At 41.8% G+C, this 26,571-nt stretch overlaps 1 protein-coding gene across 1 annotated transcript in view; it reads left to right on the top strand.

Annotated features, from left to right (window-relative positions):
* The window catches only part of JPH1 (junctophilin 1), a 122,532-nt gene that overhangs the window by 34,458 nt on the left and 61,503 nt on the right, over window positions 1-26,571 (top strand). Inside the window, 1 exon segment of the mRNA XM_042973172.1 lies at window positions 24,707-24,825. Coding sequence (XP_042829106.1) covers window positions 24,707-24,825 — 119 coding nt within the window.

The raw sequence follows: 26,571 nt of genomic DNA, 5'->3' as shown, positions 1-26,571 counted from the left end.
GAGAGAGCTCAGTTTACTGTTCCAAAAATGTGTTATGCATGTAAGCATACTTATTTTTAGTGATGTGTCAGAGGAGAGTTTGTTTAGGAGTTCATTCACCAGTCCTGGCTCGCGACAGCTTTTTCCCCAGCCACCACAGCGCCTCCCCAGCCGGCCTCTCCTCTCTGAGGCTGGGGTCCCAGGAAAGGAGATTTGCAGCCACTGCTACCCCTGGGACTCACTGGGTGCAGGTTGCAGGGGAGGGAAAGGAGGACGAGAGGGAGAAGAAGGGAGGAAACGAACTTTTAATCACATCCAGTCATTAGCTTGCCTTTTTTTCTTTTCTTTTTTCTCCTTCTTTTTTTAATTTTTCGTCTCCATTCTGCACTGTTTATGCTCTACCATTCTATGTAGTTATAAAAAGAAAGTGGCTTCTTTTTGTAGGAGTAAATCCAAGGGTTCAATTCTAATGCCAGCAAGTATGATTTTCAGTTAATATTAGTATTCAAGCCTACAAACTGGGCTCCTGATCCGGGCTTGGTTGTGCACGGCTTGGGGGTGAGGGATGACTGTGTACACATTAAAGAGCTTCCCAAAGCTGGTGATTAGGTACCGTACCACTAACAGAGCTAAGAGATAAAAATGAGTGTGGAGACAAAGCTCCAAGCTGGATTCCTAGCTGGTGTCCATCCTCTGTCTACCTACTTCTCTGTCTTCCCTCCCTCCTCTGGCCTTCTCCTCCTCCCCGCCTTCCCTCTCTCCCTCCCTCCTCCCTTCTCTTGTTTTCTTAACCCTTTGGTGTGGAAGGTTAAAGTCATCACGGCCTCAGGTTCTGGCTTTCTGTCTGCAACCATTAATACAAGGCCCCTCTCTTCTTTTCCCTCTTTCCCTTTTATCTGTTTCCCCGGGGCCCATTCCCTTCCCTTCCCTAAGCACTCAGTAATAAATGTTGATCCCATGCCATCGATTCTGTATAAATAGAAAAGTATAGTGTTGTTTCTATATATTTTTAGTTTATATGGCAGGCACTATGTTACACAGTTCATTTTCTTTTATTTCTAATTATGTTTAACATAACATGTTACATTTTTTATATAATGTTATAGTTTTGGGTTTGTTTTTGGGTTTGTTTTTTTTTTTTTTTTTTGCCACTCAACACTATTTAAAGATGTACACCTGGTATTCATGCTGCCATATGTACACCTGGGCCATTGGTTCAGACAGCTGCACAGTATTCTGAAGTACACATGCATCCTGTTTTCCTTACCATTCCTTTAGTGATGGATGCTTACGTTGCCTCTAACACCCCACTGTCACGAACAGCACTATAAAAACATTATGTTCAACTACCTTTTAAAAGCCAAGTTGCAGTTCATTAAAGTACCTCTAGGAGAAATCCTAGGGTACCTATTAAAATTCAAATGTATGTATTCTAAAGTTCATAATTTAAAAGTTTTTGTATAGTTTAGAATAATGTTGGTGCCCACCACAGAATGAGTATTCTTGGCATCTCTGCCCTGATGGCACAGAAAAAAATAAAACTTTCTGATAGAGGATGGAATGCATTTTGTGGCTGGGCAGATAGCCTCTGGGTCTTCTGTTTTAGAATTAAATACTCGCACATCTTCCCTACTAATACTTTGGGTCTTTGAAAAGCAGAACTTGGAGGAACATTCTAGACTAGTGTGGGGGACTGATCTTATTCACACTCTGTAATTTAAGGTCATAAAGTATGGGAAGAACACGTGCTTTGGAGTCCAGGAATGTCTTAACTCTACCTTGGGCAAGTTATTTAACCTTTTTTTAGCCTTCATTTCTTCATCAATAATGGTAGGATTGTAGAGTCCTCCTCATAGGGATGTCAAAAGGATTAAATAAGCTAATACGTGAGATGGATCTTTTGTGATCCCTGACACATAGTGAGCCTTCCATATGGGGTAACTGTGGGACATTAGGAAAGTCTCACCTCAGACTGGATTAGACAACTTCTCAAACATGTTTCCAAGAGCCAGCTTGGTCATTTCTCTGCAGCCTCTCCCCATCTTCCATCTGTTAAAATGTCAAAGATGGCGGGTAGTAGGCACTCCTGGGCAGGGAGAGGCTGGCAGTGGGCGGCACCAGTGGTTATAAGAAAAGGACAGGGTGTAGGAGGGGGAAATCCAACTGTGTTTAAGAAGATTTATCCCATGACCTAATATCATCAAAGTGTGAATGTGAGGAGATAATTGTGGGCTGAGTTAGGTCAGGGTCGAGTAGCTCCCACTAAGCACAAAGGACAGATGAGAACGGGTCTGGCACATTGTGAGGAGCCAGGGCTGGGTAGTTGGGCTCCAGCAATTGGAAGAACATGGAGCGTCCTTTACAAACTCTCATGAAAACAGTGTATTCTTACCAAGTGTCCGTTAGAAACTTGTCCATGCACACTTGCTTCCAAAGAAGAATGGGGTTATTTCAGTGTGTTGGCTACTAAGACTGGGTCTGTTTGCCTGAAATAAAGGGGTAAACACATCTGTCCACTTAGTATTTTCAGCTCTCTTAACCAGATTGGCTCACTGAGGGATCAGTAGGCTTTTTGCGCCTACTATATTAAGGCAAGTTTTAAATGCCTAAGTGACCACTGGTAACATTCTGACCTGGGGAGGACAATGGTAAGCAGAGTTGGTTCAGCAGTGAATTTCCAGCTGATTATTAGTTTTATGTGGAGCTCACAGGATTGATAAGAACCTTTATCTGAATGATCAACTCAGTGGAAAGTTGATTTTGGGATTACGTTAGACTTAAATACAAAAACCAGCGTAATAGGTAAACCATTATCACAGGTTGGCAGATTTCCCCCCATAACATTTTAGTTATTTCCAGAAGATGGTCAGCATAATGTGGAAGAAAGAGCATGGGCTTTTTCATTAAACATACCTGGGTTCAGTCCCGATTCTGCTGTGTGCTTTGGATTTATTTGTTTTTAATGTTTATTTACTTATATTAACAAAGAGAGAGCACTAGTGCACGAGCTGGGGAGAGGGAGAGAGAGAATCCCAGGCAGGCTCTGTGCTGTTAGTGCAGAGCCCAATGCAGGGCTTGATCTCATGAATCGGGAGATCATGGCCTGAGCTGAAATCAAGAGTCTGACACTTAACCTGCAGAGCCACCCAGATGCCCCTCTGCTGTGTGCTTTGGGCAAAACACTACCTGTGAGAACTTGCTTCCTTATATACAATAGAGAGAATAATAGCCTTGAAGGACTATTGGCAGGAGTCCAACACAGTAATTTTGTTCATCAAGTGTGTAGCACAGTTCGTGGAATATAGATGCTCAGTGATTGCAGGGTAGTATGTATTTGTGTATGCACACACACACATTATAGTAGTGTAGTAAATATGAAAACTTTAATTTTCATGCTCCTCTCAGGGACTTAAGATCATTTTTCAACATCAGCCTTAGCTCTAGGATACTTGCCACGCGGTTGCCCTCTGCTGTGTTGAACCCAGGGTAGCCCCGTGCATTGCCATCTTTCCTCCCCCCACCCCCACCCCCTCGCCTTCCCAGTCACGTTCCTTCCTTTTGTATGGGCTGCTAGTTCCCTGCGGCTCCCCTCTCCCATCCATTTCATCACGAGTAAGCAAGGGGAATACCTTAGAAGTATAACTAATGGGAAACAAACGAGTGGAAAACACCTGTCCACTTTGCTGAGGAGTAGCCCAGTTGTTGACAGTCACGCCTGAAACTGCCATCCCCACACAGGGGTCCTGACTGTCCCCTGAGGATGGCAGGTCCCCTTTCACCACCTTCTGGCTGGTGAACTGATACCGTTTACCCAACTAGTTAAGAATATTACTACTTCACGTCCTCTGTGTCTGTCATAGAGCCTCCCATCAAGCAGTCCCCGCGGGCACTGGCCTGGGGAGCCTGGGGTCACCTAACACAGCCCCCCCGTGTGTGCATGTGCATGTGTGTGACAGAACCGTGACCCCTCTAGACCTGAACTTCCTGGTCTACGTAAATGAGTTGGAGCCAAATGGTTTCTGAGGTCTTACTTGCTTTCCGGATTTTGTAAAATACATTGATGTACTATTAATAATTCCAGCTTTAATTAGCTGATTACGGGATGTTTAAAGACTGCGGCCAGCATTAGGTATCCACTTATAAGAATGATCAGCCATGAATCCTCAAGGAGTCTTGGGCTATTATGCTCATATGTATTAGCACCTATTGCTAGATTTTTTTTTTTTTGTATCTGTTTTGTCATGAAACACATACGACTTGAGTTTTTACTTTCCGCAGATGATCTGATTGCTGGGTACAGGCTGTTTTTAGAGTTCTTTATCATTCAAATTGTAGGAAAGTTGTAGTTAGAAGGTACAGCTGCCTTTCCGACTTGAATCTGATGCCCCTATCTTTATTTACCAAAGCAAAACAATTCATCAGATTTAGTAGGAAGACTATCATCACTTTAAAAAAACAAAAGGAGGCCTGGTTCTTACTTACATGTAATAAGCAGATTTCCCTAGAAATAAGTGCACCTGCCACAGTTCTTGAAAACCCAAGTCGAGGAGAACTTTAAAAACTCTTGACTTTTCCAGAGTAGTTGGATACCTCAGAGCTGTCAGGTTTTGTGGAGGGGTGGTGAACAGGAGGCAGGGGAAAGCCAAGGAGGTGGAGATCGGCATCTGTGAGCTGGAACATAAGCACTTGTATCCTATTTTAAAGGGGGTGGGGGAAAGTAGGTTAAGTTTGGTTATAAGAACAAATTCGAATTATTCTCATTCTGATTCTTTAATTTTATAGATGAGGACGCTAATATATCAGAGGAAGGTGAGAGTAAGGAATCAGCAATAGAAGCCAGATCTCTTACATCCCAGGCAAAGCTTCTCCTGGACAAGGGCTCAGCCCCCTAGAGAAGCGATGGGCCCAGCTGCAGCCAGTGTCACCACATAAAGTGAGAAGGCCCATCAGCCATGCCTTCAGGGGACTGAACGCATTTGGCTGCCTCTGAGGAAGTGAAAACCACTAGGTCCTTCAGTCTTCTCTTCTCCTTACCAATTTACCTCTTATTTATTTTCAAAACTTAAGCCTCGTGTCAGGTAAACGTTACTGGTGATGCAATTTTAGATCAGCTTTCAAAAAATTGGATCCTTGTTGGAAAAGTTAACCAAGATAGATCTAAGATACAGAGTGTAGCCCATACCAGGTGTTTGTTCCTCAAGGAAAAGTAGACCATTGCCACCTTAGACAAGGAACCTCACCTGGCAGGCCACATACCGGGTCATGTGTAGAGACTTTGTGTCTCCGTATTGACAAACAGGTGTTTCCAGGATAGAAGGAGTGGCCCTGTGGGTTGTGGAAGCTTCTAACTGGTAATTATACTGTGGGTTGGGTGTGTCTGTGTGTGTCTTCCGATTTGCATATCTCATAATAAACACGCTGACAACCAATTTGTGCCTCCAAGACTTTTAAGTAACCTGTCCATGGCTGCATAGTTTGCAGATGGTGGGACCAGGACATACATATAGGTCTTTTGACCGGAGCCCTTGTTACCTCTCTGCTGCCCCCTCCCATGAAGGTTAAGGGTTACATTAGTTTGGCACAAGATGATGCCTAATGCTGTCTGGTCACCACTTTCTTGCTGCATGTCACAAAGGTACAGACATATTGCATATATTACTTCCTTTTGTGTAGAAAAGGAGAAAATAGGAACTCACATTCCAGTTTTCTTGTATATACTTAAAGAAACTCTGGAAGAATTTTTTTAAAAAGCAAACACTGGTTAGCTGTGTCTGGGTTAACACCAAGGTATGAATAACAGACAAGGTAAGAGGGAGAGTTTTTCTGTTATTATTATTTTTTAATGTTTTTACTTTTCGAGAGGGGGGCGGGGGAGAGACAGAACACGAGCAGGGGAGGGGCAGAAAGAGAGGGAGACACAGAATCTGAAGTAGACTTCAGGCTCTGAGCTGTCAGCACAGAGCCTAATGTGGGGCTCAAACTCACAAATCATGAGATCATGACCTGAGCCAAAGTCTGATGCTTAACCAGCTGAGCCACCCAGGCGCCCCTTCCATTATTTTTTTTATATTTTATTGAGCCATTTGAATATATTATTTAGCAACTTAATATATTTTTAAGTTATTAAATTAGTTAAATGGATAAATATTATCTATAATGATGTTTTCTGTGCCCAGCTTCATCTGCATTATCTGTTTGTAGTGTCTTACTTGTATCACCTGTGATCCTCATAATGATTCTGCAAAGTAGGTTCTACCACTGTTCTCAATTTATAGAAGAAGAAACAGCATCATAGCAAGAGTAGGTAACTTGCCCTGGGTTACAGGCTAGTGAGTGGTTAGAGCTCATTTGTATGCAGGCAGCCTGACTCTAGAACCCATGTTCATAACCAGTAGAGGCAAGGATTAGACAAACAGCAAGAAACTCAGTTTTGAGTGTGTTCCAATATGACACAAGAGATGTTTTTAGTTTGGCAATTTGAAGTCTGTGAATCCTAAATAATGTGTCCACATCTATAGAGTAAGTCCAGGGAGACCGTGAAATTCCCATTATGCTAATCTAATCCAAGGATTACATTTATGCTGTGGTTGTAACAACATGCTGTAGATTGAGATATTGGGTTTTCAATGCCAAATATTACAAATGCTGAGACACCCAAGGACATGCTGAGGGCAGTAGGTGGGGAGGGAACAGTTCAGCGCCTCCAGATGGCAGGAGACAGCAGGGACCAGGATGGCTGGCAAGGTGGCCTCAGGGTGGCCAGGCAGGCAGAAGGCTTCAGATGCCACTACCGCGGTGGTGAGGTGCCCACTGCAGGGGGTTTGGTGTGTGTCACCCACTGAAACCCCAGTGAAAGACAGCAGGACCTCAACATCTTACAGAGGTCGGAGGGAGGTATTGCAACCTGGTTAAAAAAAAAAAAAAAAAAAAATCCCACAGCTTGGAGTAAAATCATTTGAAGAGCTGGTGCAGCTAATAATCACTTGTTACTTGATAGCATCGATTATACTCTTATTTAAACTAAAAATTATCACTAAAAGATTATTCTATACAAGGATCAATTCATGCAAAAAGGAGAAACGTATATGCTAATTTAGATAATACCTGAAGAAAATGTTCATCTTTTAGTAACTCAGATGATGAGGAAAACCAAGTTTTCCATAGGAAATGAAAAGATTACCATAGGAAAAGTCTGTGGCTTGACAAGGACTTGGGGGGGGGGGGGGATGGTCAGTTCCTATCTGCAATTCAGATTAGCTCCCACCACTCCACTCACTAGCTCATAACCCAGGGTGGATTTCAGGAGGTATTACACATAAAGCTCTTGGAACAGACAATGCAAGTTAAACCTGGTGTGTAAAAAGCACTCAGTAAATGTCAATGGTCATCATCATCAATGCTTGCTTCACCATCAATGCTTGCTTGGTTAACGTAATACAATAAGTATATCCCAGGTGTTTATATTTTTGCAATGGTGGTATTTTGTGGAGTGTAGCTCATTGACGAGAAAGGACCTGTCCCTCTCCTTTGTGTCTGGTCCTGTCAGGGCGGCCTAATGACCAGAGTCAGGGCTGACCTCCAGGCCACAGAGGACAGAGCTCACAGGTCACTAACCTGCTTACAACTTCACAGCTTACTGTGGCTTGTTGTTGAGGTTGTGTGAAACCGGGGCCCATGGCTGCTCTAACCTTCTGGGACCTGTCCCATCCACTTAGCCCTCCTTATACCCTCAAGCCCAGAAATTTGGCCTGTGCCCCTTTGTTTTCAGCTCCGAAAACACCTATGGTTTTAGGGTTTTATTTGTCTCTTTAATGTATGTTTCTCTCCCTGGGCTCCTTAAGAAATATGATAGAATTTCTCTTCTCCTTTTCCCTGTCCTTCCTAGAAATGATGACACATATGCCCTCTGTTTATTTTACTTTTGGGACATGTGTGATCTGTATATATGTGTGTTCTAGTTGATAATACCAGAAGCACACAATATAATAAAAGTTGAATGCTTAAGACCTTATTTAAAACGTCTGTTAAAGTGCTAGTAATCAGGGCATCTGGATGGCTCAGTCAGTTAAGCATCTGACTCTTGATTTCAGTTCAGGTCATGATCTCGCAGTTTGTGACATCAAGCCCCAGGTCAGGCTCTGTGCTGACAGCACGGAGCCTGCTTGGGATACTCTCTCTGCCCCTCCTTTGCGCTCGCTCTTGCTCTCTCAAAAAAACAAAAAAAACCAAAAGAAAATACAGGGTTAATAATCATTTATTTTTTTTAAGCCAGATTTTTTTTCTTCCCTGCCTTGATTCTGTCCTAAGAGGACAGCTCTCACAAAGACCTTTCTGTCTCTGTGTTCTCAGAGCAGGGAGTGCAGGAGAGCCCCCGTCATATCCTGGTTATAGGAGGAACGTCCTGGTGACCGTTAGCACAGTTCCATGAGGGGATGTGAAGTTCCTTCAGGGACATTATGTTTCTATTAGCTGTAGCCACAGTTATATACTCCCATTGGCAGCATTTCCAGGGCAGGTTTCTGATCCAGACTTATAAATCCATGATTTATCCTAAATCCTGATGCATGGTTGTGGTGGAACAGTCGCTTACGTGTTTTTATTGTCTTGCTGCCTGTAAGAAAGTGAGCTTGGACAGTATGTGAGGAAAAGAAAAGGTAAACTGGGAAACCTGAGGTAATTTTCATTCCTAAAAGAATACCAGGGAGCCTGGCAATGAATGCATTTGGCAAAGAAGATGGCGTTGTATGGATTGAAATTTGGAATTCGCTCTCCAAAAGCTTAGAGAACGAAAGGGTCATTTATTTTTTGCCTTGTGTTTTCATGATACTCAGAACGTAATGATATTCCGTGACACTTGTGTGCCTTCTAGTAAAAACATGCAACTCTGTATTGATCAGTTTTCTTCATCTCTGGTTTGCTACTATGTAGAGAAGTTTGAAAGCCTGTAGCCCTGACTACATGTAACCAAATAGTCTACTAATGGCCCTTCCTTTGTCAGGGACATTTAAAAGTGGTTTCATATTAATTGACAAGTCTGTGCGAGTGAATGCTTTCCTAACATAGTATGTCTAAAATGGTTTTCCGGTTCATTCCAGAAAACAAAAGCTCAGTCTTCTTTACTCCCTACTTGGGCCGTAAAGTTTATGCGGCAAAAAAAATCAAGTAGAATCTTGGCTGACAGTAAGTCAGTAAATTGATCATTTTTGAGAGTCCGAGCAGTCAGAGTAAGTATCTCTCAAGTAAATAGGCAGGAATCTGGTTTTTGTATACTTCAGCTGTCTAGGCTGGCTAAATGAATAGGGTCTGTAACTAGTCTGCATTTTAATCCCACTGCCAGCAAAACAAGTACGTTAGTACCAGCATTTGAACGTCAAGGTCTAGAGGCAAAAGTTCCCAGACTTGTAAAATATTTCCTTAAAAGTTAAGCGTCTTCTGGTTCTTCATCGCAGATCCTGCCTTTAGGCTAGCTTTGAACTTCGAAAGCTTACGAGACCTCAGCGGAGTTCTCTAGAAAGGTGTTTTTTACATGGTATTTAACTTTTAATGATCAGGGTGCGTTTCAGACCTGTTTTTCTTCTCTGAAGGAACAGCATAACTGCAAGTAAAAACTTACACTTCTGTGCTAGGTAGAAAGTATATCAAGTGTTAGCACTGAAGAAGGGTGGGGACCCCTCAGGAGGGGCAGGTTAGAACCAAGTGTTTCTTAGAATGTCCACTTCTAAAAGCTCAGAAATGAGAAAGCTGGCTTTCTAGGTGCATGTAATTTCTCTTAAGGCTCTCCCAATAGATGCGTCATATTTTACAAAATTCAACATTCGTATCTGGAAGTTGGTCTTTGAAAAATTATTCTGCAAATGTGCCAGTAGCACTTAGCCAAGAGCTGGAGGTGTTTTTACTTTTCCTTTCATTATTCGTGTTTCTCGGTTTACTCTGTAAGTTTTTGGTGACTACTCCACGGGTCCCTGCCATGGCTCATCGCTCCTGGGGAATAGCCCCCCGCCCCACCTAATGGATAGTAGGCACCTGGAAGGCGGACAGTGGGACCAAGCCAGTGTCGATGATACAGAATCTCACGCAGCTGAACGCACAGCCAAAGCGCAATTGGATTATGTCAAAAAGGGAAAAGGTGCCACGTGCATTTGCCCTGTTTCTTCACAGAGCAGGCCAACTTAAATATAGCCTACTACCACAACTTGTCCAGAATTAAAATAGCCCAGAACAAGTGGCAAATGGCAGGCAGTGGGGCTCTTTGCCAAGAGATGGCTAAGGGACAGGGAAAATGGGCTTTGGAGATGGATTGTACATGCTTGAATAACAACAGCAAATAGGACACCCCGGGATCCTGCTTTGTAACTTAAATTTCAGGTCAGTGGACATTCCCAGAGCATAAAAGAGAAAACTGGTCAAAACACTCAGAAGCTTCTACGGGTATCTCAGAAACAGATTAAAATGTGCTGTATTATTAATTTTAAATTAGAATCTGGTTCCTGAATTCCAGTTTAATGATTTCTTATCATGAGTCAAGAACAATACCATTGCAATTAGGTTTTCCAGGCATAGGAGATGTTTTAACCGGTGAATTGAATTACATCATAACCCTGTGCTAAAGCCTCATTTTGACAAAGGAGCCTGGTGCTGTACATAATGACATTATAATTTAAAAATATAAGCAGCCCTAAAAAAAAAAATACCATAAAAATAAATAAAAATGCAAGCAGCCCTGATTTAACTAGTTGCCCAGGCATGTTAGTGGTCAGCACAAGAGTTTTAGCTAGTATTTTGGTTAAATTATTTATTCCTAAAATTATTTCTTTGGTTGATTTCAGTTTTCCTTACTTCCAACTCTGTCACGTTCCCTGGGATTCACTAAACCAAAAAACACTTTATTAGAGGACTATAAGTACAGTGAAATATTTGCCCCAGATGAGAACAAACAAAAAACTTTCAGACACTCATAATAGTGGTCAATATTTGTTGGTACAGATATATTTCAATCAAATATAATGTCCACATACTAAAATGTGTGTATATTATATGTTTACATATATTTGTGTGTTCTTCCCCTAAAACTCACTGTCTGATTAAACCTACCAAGTAAACATTTAGTACTACTTTGGAAGTGTTTAATGATAGAAGAGATTCATGGTCTTACAGCATTTAAATTGAGAGCTGAGGGGTACCTGGGTGGCTCAGTCGGTTAAGCATACGACTTTGGCTTAGGTCATGATCTCGCAGTCCAGGAGGTTGAGCCCCACATCGGACTCTGTGCCGACAGCTCAGAGCCTGGAGCCTGCTTCAGATTCTGTCTCTTTCTCTCTCTCTGCCCGTCCCCCCACTCACACTCTGTCTCTCCCTTCCTCAAAAATAAATAAATATTAAAAAAAAATTAAATTGATAGCTAATAGTTGCAATTGATAGTTACTTTTAAGATTACAAAGCAGGTTTAAAAAAAATCATAATCCTGGGTCTTTCTCTTATATCTAGAATAAAAAATATTTGCTTTAAAATTAATTTCAGATTTGTAGAACTAAGGTGATAGGTAAGCTGTTTACTAGAATTATGCCAGCACTATGGAAAAGAAATGTTAACATAAATTCCATGAAGTTATTTATCATATTAAAATACATCCCTTGTGCTAACTTATTATATATATAGTGTCTCAGAGCTCATGATACAACAGAGGCCTCTTTCTCAGACCAGCATCAGAACCTTTCTCATTTCATTTTGCCATGCAAGATCATTCGTGTGAGCTGCTATTGCTGTGATGTCTCAGAAAAACATTGCAGAGAAATTTCATATTTACAACTGACTGTTGCCAACAGTGATCATCTGCCAGAGAGAGATTTAAGGGAAAAGAAGCTTTAATTTCACCACCAGCATTGTTGGAATTACAGTGGGGTCAGAGCAGTATGGTGATGTGTACAATATAAATGTAGTTAAGTAGGGAAAGAAAAGTGAGCATGATATTTAGAATTAAGTAGAAGTATATGTGCCTGGAGTAGCAGATAATTTGAAAGTATTTCTAGACATTTGTAATAATTAAGTACGTGGAGGCTGTGTTTGAGGTAGGAGACATTAGGAGTTGATCATGAAGTGAGGATTTGCATCTCCATGGAAAGATGTCAGGAGAGACCAGCCAGGGGTGATTATCTTAGGAAGCCAAATCCAAGGTCTGAAACTTGGAGAAACATCAGTAGGAAGACAAGGAACAGCAGGACATTCTGAACATTATGTAGGAGCTCCTAAGAGCATAGATTGCAGCTAAGGCTGCTCCCCAGCCTTGGTCTTTTGTGTGCTGTCTCCTCCTTGTCATAGATGGAAAGAGCTTCTTCTCAGTCTGTGGAACTCCTCTTCTTACTCTGGGAACAAATGCTATTTTTCAGGTCATTCTAATTCCTCCTTGTGAGAAGCCCTGTCTCTAGGGCAGGGGAGTCCACACATACTCTAGAAGAACGAGGTCTCTTCAGGACGGGTGTGTTTTATGCATTATGATTGACTCTCAAAGGCATCTCCTTTCTTTGATGTCCTTCATGTTTTCAGGGTATCTGATGGACCCAAGGGCGCCCATTTCATTCTAGAACAAAATGAAGACCGTGAAGTGTAATACTCCATTGTGCCCATTGTGACATTATTTGGGTCCAGAATTATAAATACATTTTACAGGTTTCTACCAGAATCGTACAAAGCCTCTCATGCTACACGGTCCTCTGCCTTAAGCGCAAGGGGATTTTTCACATTCCTACCTCAGATAGGGCAGAGCAGCGCTAAGGCAAGAGCATGTCCTATTGTCCCCAAGACTGTTGTCATTTCAGTAGATACCGTGATTGTATTGAAAAGGAAGGAAACACTATTTCCAGTACTCTTGCTGTGACTAGAACTTAGCACAATCAGGAAATCCAACTTGGAAAGTAGAGCCCAATGCTCTGAGGTAAACCTGCAGACCTCTAAAGCATCTGTCAGAAAGCAGTGAAGCGGCACGTAAGACCCTGGATCTCTCTGCCAGGGGAAGAGTAGGCTTTGGAGTTTGCCGGGTAATTCTTCCTGTCCCTCCAGAGTTCACTCTGACTTTCCTCCAGTCATAAGATAGCAATTAGTAGATTTTTAATTTGGGGCCTTAGAGGAAATCCTTACTTTAATGCAGATCACATCCTAAATTCCCCCCATTCTTGGGATGTGCAGTATTCCTTCTATGCCTGGAATTCTTCCTGATATTCTTTGGACTTGATCTGAACCTCGGATTGGTGAGAAGTAGCTCCATTTGGGTTAATGCATCTGTCTCCTAAGGAATGGAGTCCCGGAAGACAGCCCCTGCATTCCCTGGGGCCTGCAGCAGGGGCCCATCCATGCTGCTGAGAGGCATGGCATCCCAGGCCCCTGTGTCAATCCCACAGAGAAGAAAATTAAAGGTTAAAAGTTCATCAATATGTGTCTAGAGTATAGAAACCCAGGCAGACAGCAGGCGGACAACAACAGGAATATTCCAAGTAGCATAAGCACCATAAAATGTAGTATTGGAGCAGATCACTCATAGTCTATTGGGATCAGAAGGAAAAGATTATTATTATTTGAGCCAGAATATAACATGATTTTTTTCTACTTCCTTTGAATCCTGCCTTGTGTTTCTACCACCATCGCTAATGAAATATACATTTTTATCTCAGTATACATATATTCATCTTCAAGACTGCCCCTGCCCCCCAAATCGTATTGTTACTTTTATTGAAAGATGCAGCACAGAAAACCAGTTACCCTGGTTTATATATCTGTTTTCTGTTTCCATTTTTCTGTGTCCCAGGGTAGGCCATTATTTTATCTATTGAATACTGGGATGAAAAATTGCTGTTCTCAGTTTAACACAGCAAATACTGAATACAGGTAAAATTACAACAGAAATTTTTTGAGATTCTCACGGAGATGAAGAAGAAAACTTTTTAAGAATTCCGGAAGAACTGGATGATCTTCTGATATCTCCTTTTAAAGTCGGAGGCGTTAATTACTGATTTGGTGATATGGGGAAAGGCAACTATGAGTTGGATGAATCTGTAGTATTTTTAACACCACCTAAAAATGTTCCTGCTAAAGAATACCCTTGATGAAAACCGAATCTTTCCTATAGTCTATAGTGAGATGTTTTCTAAGCTGTGTTATTTTCATTTGAAAGTCAGCCAAGACTGATTTTTTAAAAATATTTAAAGAAGAAAGCTCAAAATTTGCATTTTTCAATGGGAGTCATAAGTCTGTTAATTTTAAAGCATTGGATAGAGAAATGAGGGCAACAGAGAAAGGCATGAATATAAGAACAATGGATATGAATGAATTTTTATAGCAGAAAGAAGTTTATTACCGGAAAATGAAATTAAATACAATGTTTGCTAAAGCAAAATCCAGAGGATAATAATACAGAAATCATTTCACAACATAGTCACCCCACTTTGCCCTAAAGTTTCAAAGACGGGTTCTGCCCTTTCATCCCGCTGGGGACCGTGTGGGCTCTCAGAGGCCCTTCCAGTTCTAAGTGCGTTTTTTCATCTGTCTGGTGAAGCAGAACTTTCGAGAGTCACTTCCTCAAAACCAGAAGATTAACATAAATCAGAGCAAATCCTGTATGCTTTTTATATTGTCCCCAGTACCTGTTGCAGCAAAAGACTGAAGATTTAAAGTAAACATAGTCAAGGATTCTTAGTCGAACTGTTGAGTGATTCGTTGTCACAAACCAGTCATGAAATAACTGGGTTACCTGAATTACAGTTTCTACAAGGAAACATGAAGTGACTAAAACTAGTTTGCTGAGAGAATAACTACAGCTGACACTTGAACTTAGACATGGATTTTTTTTTTTTGGCACAATACACTGTAAATATATTTTCTCTTACTATGTTCTTAATACCATTTTCTTTTCTCAGACTTCCTTGATTATAAGAATATTAATACATATTTTAAAAATACGTGTCGATGGACTGTTTACGTGATCAGTAAAGCTTCTGCTCAACAGTCGGCAGTTAGTAGTTAAGTTTTGGGAGAGTCGAAAGTTGCCCGTGGATTTTTGACCATGCGGGGAGTTGGTGCCGCTCACCCCTATATTGTTCAAGGGTCCACTGTTTATCCCTTCTGTTTCGGCATCCCTGTCAAAGAAGTCTCATAAATTCTACACCTTCAAAACATGCACATTTAGCATGACAGAGCTCAAGATGCAGGATGGTTTTGCATGGCCAGTCCCAAGTCAGCTTTTGCTAATACTGTTCCACATCTAATGTTCAACAGAGGAATAGGTTCCTTGTTGTTCACCGTCAAAGCATATCTAAATAGAACAAAGTGAAGTGGAAACTGGTAGATTTGGGATATTTAGAGAGCCATTTTAGGTCATCTGAGATAGAAAACGGGTATCTTATTACCTAAGAGAATGTGTTTCAACTATGAGTTCAGGGAGGAATTCTGAGGGTTTTACGTGATTTTTATGAGTGAATGCTGTTCTCTTAATTTTTCCTAATGTAGAAATATTTATCAAATGGAATAGCTTGAGCACCAGGGTGTACATTTAATGGGTATTGGTGGCAGGAAGGTGGAGATTAGGTCCACCTGTGAGCCAGTCACCCTGTCAGCCTGTCACTCAGCTGAACGCCATTGGCTGCTATCATGTGTCTTGATCGCTGGGTAGTCTTAAGTTGCTCTTCTTCTTAGTCATACTGTACTTTAATTTGTAGCCATAATGGACCCCTGGTAAAGGATAAGAAGTATAACAACACTGATGAAGAAATAAAAATAGCATTGACATGCCAATTCTTTTTTTTTTTTTTTTAATTAACTTTTGAGAGAGAGAGAAAGCACACATAAGCAGGGGAGGGACAAAGAGGGAGGGAGAGAGAAAGGGTGGGGGGAATCCCAAGCAGGCTCATGCTGTCAGCACAGAGCCCGGTGTGGGGGCTCGAACCCACAAACCATGAGATCATGACCTGAGCCAAGATCAAGAATCGGACGTCCACCTGTCTGAGCCACCCAGGTGCCCCTGACTTGCCAGTTCTTATTACCCAGGTCTTCTCTGTTCTGAGGGTTGCAAAGTTCTTACCAGACACATCCAGATGTTTCTGTTACAGTGCTGAATAGAAAATAAAGTCATGGTGTCTAGTGTCATTTTATTGAACGTGCATCCATTTTCAAATAATTTGACCCATCTTTTGTTACTAAGAGCCTCCTGGCTGATAATTTGAACTGAAAGTATACCCTTTAGTAGTATATCAGATTCGGTCTCAGAATAAGGAGTTTCTATGAATCTGCCATAGGAAAGACAGAAGCCTTACTTTGATCAATTAAAAAGCACCTAAAACTATAATAATAGTCTGCATTGATAGGACTTCGCAATTACCAAATTGCCTTTACATTTTTCTCTTGGTCCTTATTTAACCCTTGCTGTTTCCCCTGGTCCACGGTCCACCATTGGCTATGTGCCCTGTCTCCCTACCTAAGGTTCTGTCTCTGTCCTCCTCGTTGATGCATCTACCCTGCATCAAGGCCATCTTCCACTTTCTATGCTTCTCCCAGAAGAGAGAGCCTTTCAAGAGGAAGATGTGATGGAGTCATGGAGACCTGAAGTCAGGTCCTCCTGGTCCTGTTCCGCAATTCCAGTACTCCTTGTTTCCATTCCCTAGAACTTTTGTACAGTTCTGATTCCAAACCTTCACCTTTTTGACCCCTCAGATTCTTCCCACTGGCCCTAAATTTTAGCAGAAGACTCATAATGGCCATTTATTGATTCCATACCCTAAGTTAGGACTGAGTATTTCATATCAATCAATTGTGATCCAGAACAACTCTACAAGGTAATATCCTGCCCCATTTTATACATAAGGAATTGAGGAGAAAGGAATACAGTATGTGATAACCTGGAGTTTAAACCCAGGCCTGTCTGGTTTCAAAGCCCACTGCATTCTCGAGCTCTTGCAGGCTTTCAAAGGATCTTTCAGATAACCTTAAAACATTGGATGGATCCATCACTGTTCTTATGTTTTTTCCTGTTTCCTTTCTTTTGCCTCATCCAGGACCTGTCTCCAGCAATTGTCACCTCAAAGATTCTTCATTTTCTGCTGTTGTCTGGGCATCTTTCTTCCCACCTCGTGATAAGATCAGTTTTCATTTTCTTAAGAGTAAAACGTCTTTTCCCTTGGCCCAGCTAATCGTTCTGGTTACTGTCCACATTTCCTCCTGCCTTTCTGTGTCAAAGGTCTCCAGCATGTGGCCCACACCTGCTTCCTCCACTTCCTCTGCCCATTTCCTCACCAGCCCCCCATCCGACTGGCTTCTGCAGTGGGACTGCTTGTTAGTACTACCCTCTCAAAGGTTCTTATCAAGTTCAGCAGCCTCTCCTATGCCCTCCCCTTTCCCCAGCACCATCAACCCTTACTCAGATTCTAAATGTGCTTGTTTCAGCACCATTTCTATCTGTAGTCAATAAGCAATTCATCTGGATACCGAGTTAGATACAGTATTTTGGGGTTATCTTCTGTGTTTCTCTCCTTACCCATTTACCATTCCACCAGTATTCAGCCTCTGTTCCAGGATTTTTATTAAGAGCTGGCTTAACACAGAGGCTGCCCTCATGTTTCAGACTTCTGATAGTCCTTCCCTTAAAACGTCCATGGATTATTCCTTCCAGCTCTTGCCCTCACTAGATACTTAGCATGCCCTGGCTTGGACTAGTGCAGTGGCTTCTTATCTGAGAGCCTAACCTTTGGTCTTTTCTCCTCACTTCCCCCAGCACACCTAGGATGCTCCATAAATACTTGTATATCGGGTGATTTTTTTAAATTTTTTATTGTAAAATATACACAACATAAAATCTACAGTCCTAACCATTTTTAAGTGTGCAGTTCAATAGTGTTTAGTACATTCACACTATTATGCAACCCATCTTGAGAACTTTTTTATCTTGCAAAACTAAAACCTATACCTGGTGAATGATAGCTCCTTGTTCCCCTTGCTTTAGCCCCCTGGCAACCACACGTCTTTCTGTCCCTATGAACTTGACTTCTCTGGGGACCTCCTGTGAATGAAATCATTGGATGTGTGTCCTTTTATGACTGGCTTGCTTCACTTAGTGTAATGTCCTCAAGGTCCATCTGTGTTTTATAGCATGTGTCAGAATTCCCTTCTTTTTTATTGTTGAATAATATTCTGTGTATGTATACGCCATGTTTTGTTTATTGATTCATTCACTAATGGGCACTTGGGTTGTTTCTACCGTTTGGCCATTGTGAATGAATAGTGCTATTAAGAAAATGGGTGTACAGATCTCTCTTTGAGACCCTGCTGTCACTTCTGGCCAGACACCCAAAAGTAGAATTGGTGGATCATACGGTAAATCTATTTTTAATTTTTTGAGGATCCTCCATACTATTCTGTATAACAGCTGTGCCATCTTGCGCTCCCTCCAGCAGTGCACGAGCTTCCAAATTTCTTAGCATTCTCATCAGCACTTGTTGTTTTCTCTTCTTTTTGTTTTTCACAGTAGCCATCCTAATGAGTGTGAGGTAGTATCTCATTGTGATTTTCACATGCATTTCTGTTATGACTAGCAATGGTGAGCATCCTCCCATGCTATTTGTATATCTTCTTTGCAGAAACGTCTATTCAAGTCCCTTGCCCTTTTTTTAGTTGGCCTTTTTTGTTACTGAGTTGAAGGAGTTCTTACATATTATTCTGGATATTAACCCATGATCAGATAAATGGTCAGCAAATTTTTTCTCCCACTCGGTGAGTTACCAAGTGATTATATTTTAAAGAGAAGTTGTAATCTTATTTAGTGCTAGTTTTTAAACTTTAGAATGACCTTCATTAAAAAGGACTTTTTCTAAAAATTATTTAAAGAATAAAACATACCTTAAATTTGTTTTTTCATCAGATTTTTCTCAGTGCATAAAATACATAGGGAGGTGACTTTTAGGTAAGTTGTATAAAATTCAGAATAAAGTAGAAGATAGCCAGTTATTTATTTGGCCTCTTTCAGCTGAGGATTATAAATGTGCTTTTGACCTGGCCTGTCCAGAGAATACAGCCTTTAAGCTTATTAAGTTTGATCAAATGTTAGAGAGTAAAATCTGTAATATACATAAGAATGAAGATTTGTTTTTCAAGCTTGAAAGTGTTCTGAATATAGAAGAAAATCCTATAAACGAAGTTGAATAGTAGGCTCTGCTCATCCGTAAGTTATGATGTATGTTCCTCGGCTTTAACACACAGTGAGGGGTTAGAGTTCAGAAAACTTAGTATAACAAGAGCTTATTAATCTGGTGATTTTTTTTTTTTTTCAATATCCTGCCAGTTTCCAAAAAAGGATTTGTAGGACATTATGGTTCACATTCATAGTAGCATCCTGACATTGGGGAATGTTAAAGCCATGTAGCTAGAGAAGATAACCATACACATAGATTGAGGATAGTTTTACTCCCAAGATTCCTCGTAGCCTTAACAAAAAGAGAAATGATAGATTATGTAGTTCTCATCGTATGATACAAGGAGGTGCACAAATTTATCATCAGAGACCTTTTTTTTTCCCCTGGGACTAAACTGTAAGAGGAATGTGTCACCAAGGTCTGTATAAACATAATGGTGTCACACATAATGGACAACATTTTACAAAAGTTATGTAAACATTCTTCATATGGATCTTGGTTCTTCCTCTCTCCCTTTGATAAAAAGCCAAAAGTATGATATGAATTATGATTCTATGAAGGGATTTCTATGATAGCTAAGGAGGTGTGGTTTGACTTTTGATCTCTGGGACAAGAATCATCTGTGGCCTAGACTTGCCTCAGTGTAGTCTCTGGCTAGTAATGCTTTCAAAGCCGGTGTTATCACACCTCTGAGAAAGTTTGAGCCCTTGAAAGATCAAATACCAAACTTCAATGGGAATATCATGCTCCTTCGTTTACATTTTATGTCTCAATCACTTGCTATCACTTTTAGGAAAAGAAGCATTGGGACTTCCGCTCAGGTCATGATCTCGTGGTTTGTGAGTTTGAGCCCCTCGTCGCTCTCTGTGCTGACAGCTCAGAGCCTGATTTTGTGTCTCCCTCTCTCTCTGCCCCACTCACACTCTGTCTGTCTGTCTGTCTGTCTCTCTCTCTCTTTCAAAACATAAACATTAAAAAAAAAAAAAAAAGTTGAGACAGGCATCTAAGGGGCCCATCTGCACCTTAGCAGGAGGGAGTATATGCTGAGCCTTGCCAGGCTGGTCTTATCAGAGAATCAAATCAAGATTGAAAGAACAGTTTCTTCCGGGTGCAAGAACTCAGAAATCATGCCTCATTTTTAAGCCGAGGTCTGTGTAGTCACCTCACTCTTACTCCTGTCAGGAGTATTCCTTAACAGACTGATTTCTTCTTAAAAAGGACTACAATTGTATACACAAGATGATTGGCTTTCACAAATCTGGGTCTCTTGTAAATGAATAAGGTCACAGTCCAAAAGGAAGGCTAACAGGTCATATCTGTTGCATTTTCTTACCATGATGTCTTAACCCAGCAAACAGTTTTAGCTCTTATCAGGCATTTCCAAGAGAACCAGACGGGAAATAGGATGGTCGGCAGTAAAGATAGAAGCAGGGTCTGCTCTGCCTCTGTGGTAGCCCCAGTGGGAGACGGTGGCTGTGACCAGACCAGGCGCAGCGATGCGAACAAGAACCAGCTGGATTGAGGATGTGTTTTGGAGGTAGTTTCAGCTGGATTTGCCGACTGTGGCTGTGGTGTGTGACCGAAAGGGAGGCCTCAGGGGTGACTCCAAGGGTGTAGGCTTCAGGAACTGGAAGAATGGGGTTGCCATCACCTGAGATTTGGATTCTTAATGCACAGTTGCTCTCATTTTAAAGTTTTCCTAATAATCTTCTTTAAATGTTGGGACATCAAGGCAAATCACACGTATGACCCCTGAACCAAGTAGATCATAGGCTCTGCCATCAAATTTTAAATCCTATCAGTGAGCTGACTTTGATTTAATATAACAAATTTTAAAAGACCTCAAAATCCACATTTTTTAAAAAGCAGTTACTGTTGGGGAGAGAATATATAAAAAGCAGAAAGAACAAAATTTGTAAATGTGGTATACACTTTGTCCATTCTAAATTAAAATCTTCATCAGCTGTGTCAGCGAGTGGATGAGTGAAAGGTTGAAGTTAGAAGTTGGGACAGACATCCAAGCGGTCAGCATGTTACCTTAGCAGGAGTGAGTATATGCCAGGCATGTTTAATATATTGTCGATAGACTTTTGCGTGTGTGTAAAAAGCATTACTAGGTTTAAGAAAAATCAGGAGAGCAGGACTATTTTGTTCTGAGCATGGTGACTTGAGAGTTTGTGAAAAAACTATTTCATTAAAGAAAGAAACTCCGATATTCATCATCAAATTACTGATTGGAAAAATAGGTTGAGATTAAGTACCTTTATACAGAGGATGCCTCACATCCAGAAATTTCACATTTACCATTTTGGCTTTTCACACATGACCTTTGTGGGGCTTATGTCCAGGGGGACATCACCCAGCTGCTTGTGTGAGCTTAGCCAGCCTCTCAGGTCTCTTTGCCTCTTCACCCATACATAGTAACTCTCTACAAGCTAAAACTGTGGGTGTATTTGTAAAATTATGGCCCTAACAGAAAGTCGACAGCCAATGCCCAACTGAAAGAAGTTGCTTTCTACTTACTTTTCACTGCATTTTATGGGAGCGAGTGTATGTGATCATGGTGTTTTGAGATTGGTGAGGGTCTGACCACTTACAGGTATCAGCAGTGTTTGAATATGTGAAAGACTTACTGGGCATGTGTGCTCCTTGTGTGTGTGTGTGTGTGTGTGTGTGTGTTTTCCACGTGACCAGCTACAGCAGCAAGGCGTCCACTTTGCATTGTTTCAGCTGACCTCCCCAGACCGACTTGCCTGAACCCCCCACCCCCCCAACCCCCCAACCCATGAACAATGGCATGTCTTACCACTTGGCTGAATAAAGGGGTTGTGTGTGGCTCTGGAACTGAGCCTGGGATTTGAACACATGAATTCACTAACATGAGCCAGAGTTAAGCCCGGATTTTTCCCCGGGCTAATATCTAGACCTGTCAGTGGCCTGGCCACCCCAAGCTGGCGGTGACAGCAAACTCAGATGGGTTCCTTTTCTCTTCTGCTTCCTGTCTTTGGGTCCAGGGCGACCAAAAGAACTCACGCAGGCCTCTCATTTAGGTTTTGAATGTGGTTTTGACTCATCTTGCTGGCTGTGCAGGAGCCTTGATGCAGGGTGGGGCACTAGATGGAAAGGTTCCCCTCCCTGTTTGGGCTTACAGGAAGGAGCAAGTAAAAAAGTAAAGGGTCACGGCCTTACTGACACTGTACTTCCAAAATATATTTGTAGAAAGGTTAAGCTATATCTGTTTATTCTCCAGCTTAGCATATTGTAAAAAGTGGTGGAGATAAATGGTACCATTTTATGGTGGTGCATTGTGATAGTATCAGAATAAACTGTTTGTACTTAGGTTTACAAATTTATCATTGAAGGGCTAGCAGATTTTATTATAAGGCAGCATAACTGTACTCTTCTGGCTTCATTAATTATGATGCCTAGACATAGTTAGGCTCTATCTAAGAATAGATAAAATGGAAAATAATTCTGAGAAAAAGGGTTGGGGATTCTGAGAAACTGAAAGAACATAACACAGAGCATCCATTGATTCTCAGACTCAACACGGGGGCTAACCGTTAAGTTTGTTTCCATTTCATGGTCCCTTATAACCTAAAATGTCCTCTGTGATTCAGAAATAACAATTTTGATGATTGGAAGTTGATCCATTCATTTTTAATTAGTGAATTTTATTTTTTAGAGCAGTTTTAAATTTATAGAAAAATTGAGCAGAAAGCATGGAGTTCGTTCCCATGTATATATACCTCCTCTCCCCACACCCACAGTTTCCCCTATTATTAACATCTTGCAGGAGAAGTACATTTGGTACAGTTGAACCAGTATTGACATATTAATATTATCTAAAGTCCATAGTTGACGTTAGAGCTCACTCTTCTTTAGTGGGTTTTGACACATGCATAATGTCACATGTCATACAGAGTAGTTTCATTGCCCTCAGTTTCTCCTGTGTTCCACCTCTTCATTCCTCCCCCACTTTTGCCCTGAAGCCTTGGCCACCACTTACCTTCTTACTGGCTTTATGGTTGTGTCAATCTGTTCATTTTTAAGCAACTACCCAGATGTTCCTAAGGAAGCATCATTCAATCCTTTATTCATAAAATGAGCCCCCAATAAACCCTGTGTGCTAGGCAGTGTTGTACACATTGAGAATCTAGCAGAGAACCAGAAATGTAAAATCCCGGTCTTTGGGAAGCTTACATCCTAGTACAGCCAGCCTCCAAGCTTCGCTAAGTCCTGCGGAGGAGTGAGGGGTCCCCTGAGGACACAGAATGAGAGGAGGTAGTTGGAGAATTTGAGAACGGGACCTCCTGCCAGTGAGCCCCCACCCCCGTCTCAGGTCAGACCCCATCTTCCCCACGTCCTCCTGCAGCTAGTCCCAGCTGGCCTGCACCAGCTGCCACCTGCGTTTTCCCCACTAAGAACTGCTAGGGCACAATGCTATTTCCCAACTTTTCGTCTCCTGCTGTTTCTGAAATAAGCGCAAGCACCTCTTTCAGACTTTCATTTAGCTTTTACTACTAGTTATCTACAGCCGTGCCTGGTGCTAGTAAAATAGGATGGAAGGTTAACAGAATTCTAAGAAATATATGCCCATGACTATCATCTAAATACTAACTGGACAAGATCTTCTTTGGAAGGAGATGACCCAGAGCTCCCCGTCTTGCCCTCTAAATCCTCTCTGCTTGGGCAGGTGGACATCAGTTCTCCTGCCTTGCCATAAGAACCCCACCCCACCCCACCCCCGCCATTCTCTACCCAGCTGCCTTCACCCTCACCCTAGTCCTCTGGAAAGAGAAGAGGTTTTGTCAGTTGAGGATGGGCCAAGGGGCAGGTAGAAGGTTGAAAGACATCTGTTTCTTCCTCCCCAATTCTGTCTCCTTGTTTCACACAAAAACATATACATAAAGTTAAATGGGCTCCTTAGAACCTCCAGAGCACATTCCTAAGAGCACACTCTGTGCTCTGCTTCTACAGGCTGGTGAGAGCCCATTGTGTGCGTGTCTCCCCAGCTACACATTCAGTGACATCACATTGGTCGCTTCAGTTGGTCAAGGAGGGAGTATTTATACCACAGTAATCAGTGCCACAAATAAAGAGTTTTACTACTTTTTTTCCAGAATTACTCTTCCAGCATGCTATCGGGCAGACCCTTGTCGATCAAATTCTTATTTTGATTCTACCATAGGAAATTAAATTCATGAACACTATATATTCATAAGCTCTAACTCTACTCTCCATGGTTTGGAGCAGGGGAGATTTGATCAGTCAGCAGGAGTCAGCAGGAGATTTGATCCCGTGTTTTGAAAACCAGGCTTTGCATCAAGCTGCACAGAACTTGCTCACCCTTTTCATTTCCCTTGAAAGGACTGAGGCAATATACGGGTGGTTTCATCCATGTCGTCGTCATTGATCTCTCACAATATGACCATAAAGCTTGCAGTTGGAGGCGTGTGACCACGATCACAGCATTTTCCTCCCCAGACCGCAGACAGCTTGCATGTCCGTGTGTGATTAACAAGGTGCCGCCCTTGCTGACTCGCCCTTTGTGCTCCGTGTAGGACCGCACACGCACGAGCGAAAGCTGACGCCGCTGACCAGGCAGCTCAGGCTGCCCGCCAGGAGTGTGACATCGCAAGAGCTGTGGCCAGGGAGCTGTCGCCGGACTTCTACCAACCAGGTGAGACTGTTGTCCGGTGATGGGAGAGGTAGGGGTATTGCCTCTGGTTTCCTTTTTTTTTTTTTTTTTCCCCTCCTTAAAGGTCTATGCTTCGTGAATACCAGCAGTATTGCAAAACAAGTAGGTACAAAAAGTCCTAAGCATTTGAAGTCTGAGTGTTAGTGGTGGAGATTCGGCTTATTGCCCAATGTCTCTCCCTTCCTGCCTCTCGACTCCTAGGCCACAAACTTGGAGCTGACAGCAGTAAATGAAATGGGAATCTAAAAGAAGCATCTGATTCTAAGAAACGGTGCTAGTGTGTTAGTGACCACTGCAGATGTTGTAACAAATACTCCAAAATCAGAGGCACGTATAACAATACCATTAGCAGTAGTAAAGAAATGAGCTAGTAACTACTGTGACTAATTTTTTTAATATACTTGAACTAAAGTTCAAAGGACTGTGGTTAGGTAAGGAAGTAAATCACTTAAAAACAGATTAATTTGCACAGATTAAGAGGAAATTCCAGGTCATAGTAGAAGAAATTAAAATAACCTCAAAAAAAATCAATCCAGATCATCTCTCTCTCAAATGTCTTAAAATAGCAATATACAAATATTTGCAGTAGGTTTAAATATTTAAGTCCCTTTTAGTGGTTTCCTAGTAGATTGTTTCTATCCCTTTCTATAATGCTCGCCTCTTTTTTATATATGTTTCTTCATTGTTTTAGAACCCACAGCTCCCCAGTGTTTGAGGGGGTCAACAGATTTCTAGATGAAGGGATCAAAATCAATGCTTTAAATTTCTTAGTATCACAATTTATAGTTTCTTGGTAAAGAATCTTTCCACACTGGTTTCTGTTAAGCTGGAAAACAAGCACCCTGCACAACACAGGTGTTCAATCCATGTTTGCTTCCAATAAACGTCCTAGAATCCTGGAGCCCACAGGGCACCGTAACTAAATGAACAAGGCAGGTCCAAGTGCACAGAATAACAAGATCCATACCAAAGCTACAAACTTGGCTGTAATAAAGGATGGAGGAATGAGAATGAGGGACATGGTGATTTTTTTTTTTTCCTACGAAGAATGAAGACCGGGTAAAAGGCTGGGTTGAGAAGACCCCGTTCTTCTAGGAGAATGGAGAGGGGCCCAGTCTAGCCGCTGAGCGCTAAGGCTGTCAGAGTACCTTCCATAGTAGTTCACTTCCAGGGAGACAACCACAGTCATGGGGGTTTTCTTTCATGTGCCTCCTTTTTAAACCTCTGGGTGAGATTTCAGCCATTTAATACATGCATATATTTCTAAGAAAGGGAAACTCTGCTCATTGCAGTGACCGCTGCTAGGAATAAACTATGTTCTGGTGTGAAATGAACTCACACTTCTCTGGTGCCTAAGTACGTCAGTCACTACCTGTTGGTGTGAGAGCTGCAGACAGAGTTCAGCCACCCAGGAGGGACCGTCCTTTGCCCTCCCCAGTGACACTGCCATTGGGAAGCAGCTCAGCAGTCAGGAGCTAGTGCCGCTTCATGGAGGAGCCCTGGGCTGGAGCTACTTGGAAAGCAGACAAACTTAGTATTGTTGTCTGTTGTTAATTCTCCTGGGGAATAGCGTCCCAATAGATTTCTGTTAGGTGTTACCAAGAGGTAAGTGATACTGAAGGTCATCTCAGTTGCCCAGACTAAATGGTTTTAAAAGCCTTTTATGGCATAAAAGCATTGGAGGGAAAAAAAATATTGTGGGAAAATGTAATTCCAGCCTCGGAGCTA

This window comes from Panthera tigris, chromosome F2, assembly GCF_018350195.1.
Source record: "Panthera tigris isolate Pti1 chromosome F2, P.tigris_Pti1_mat1.1, whole genome shotgun sequence".
Taxonomy (NCBI): domain Eukaryota; kingdom Metazoa; phylum Chordata; class Mammalia; order Carnivora; family Felidae; genus Panthera; species Panthera tigris.
The sequence above is the reverse complement of the archived record's forward strand: the minus strand, read 5'-3'. Positions and strand labels throughout refer to the sequence as shown.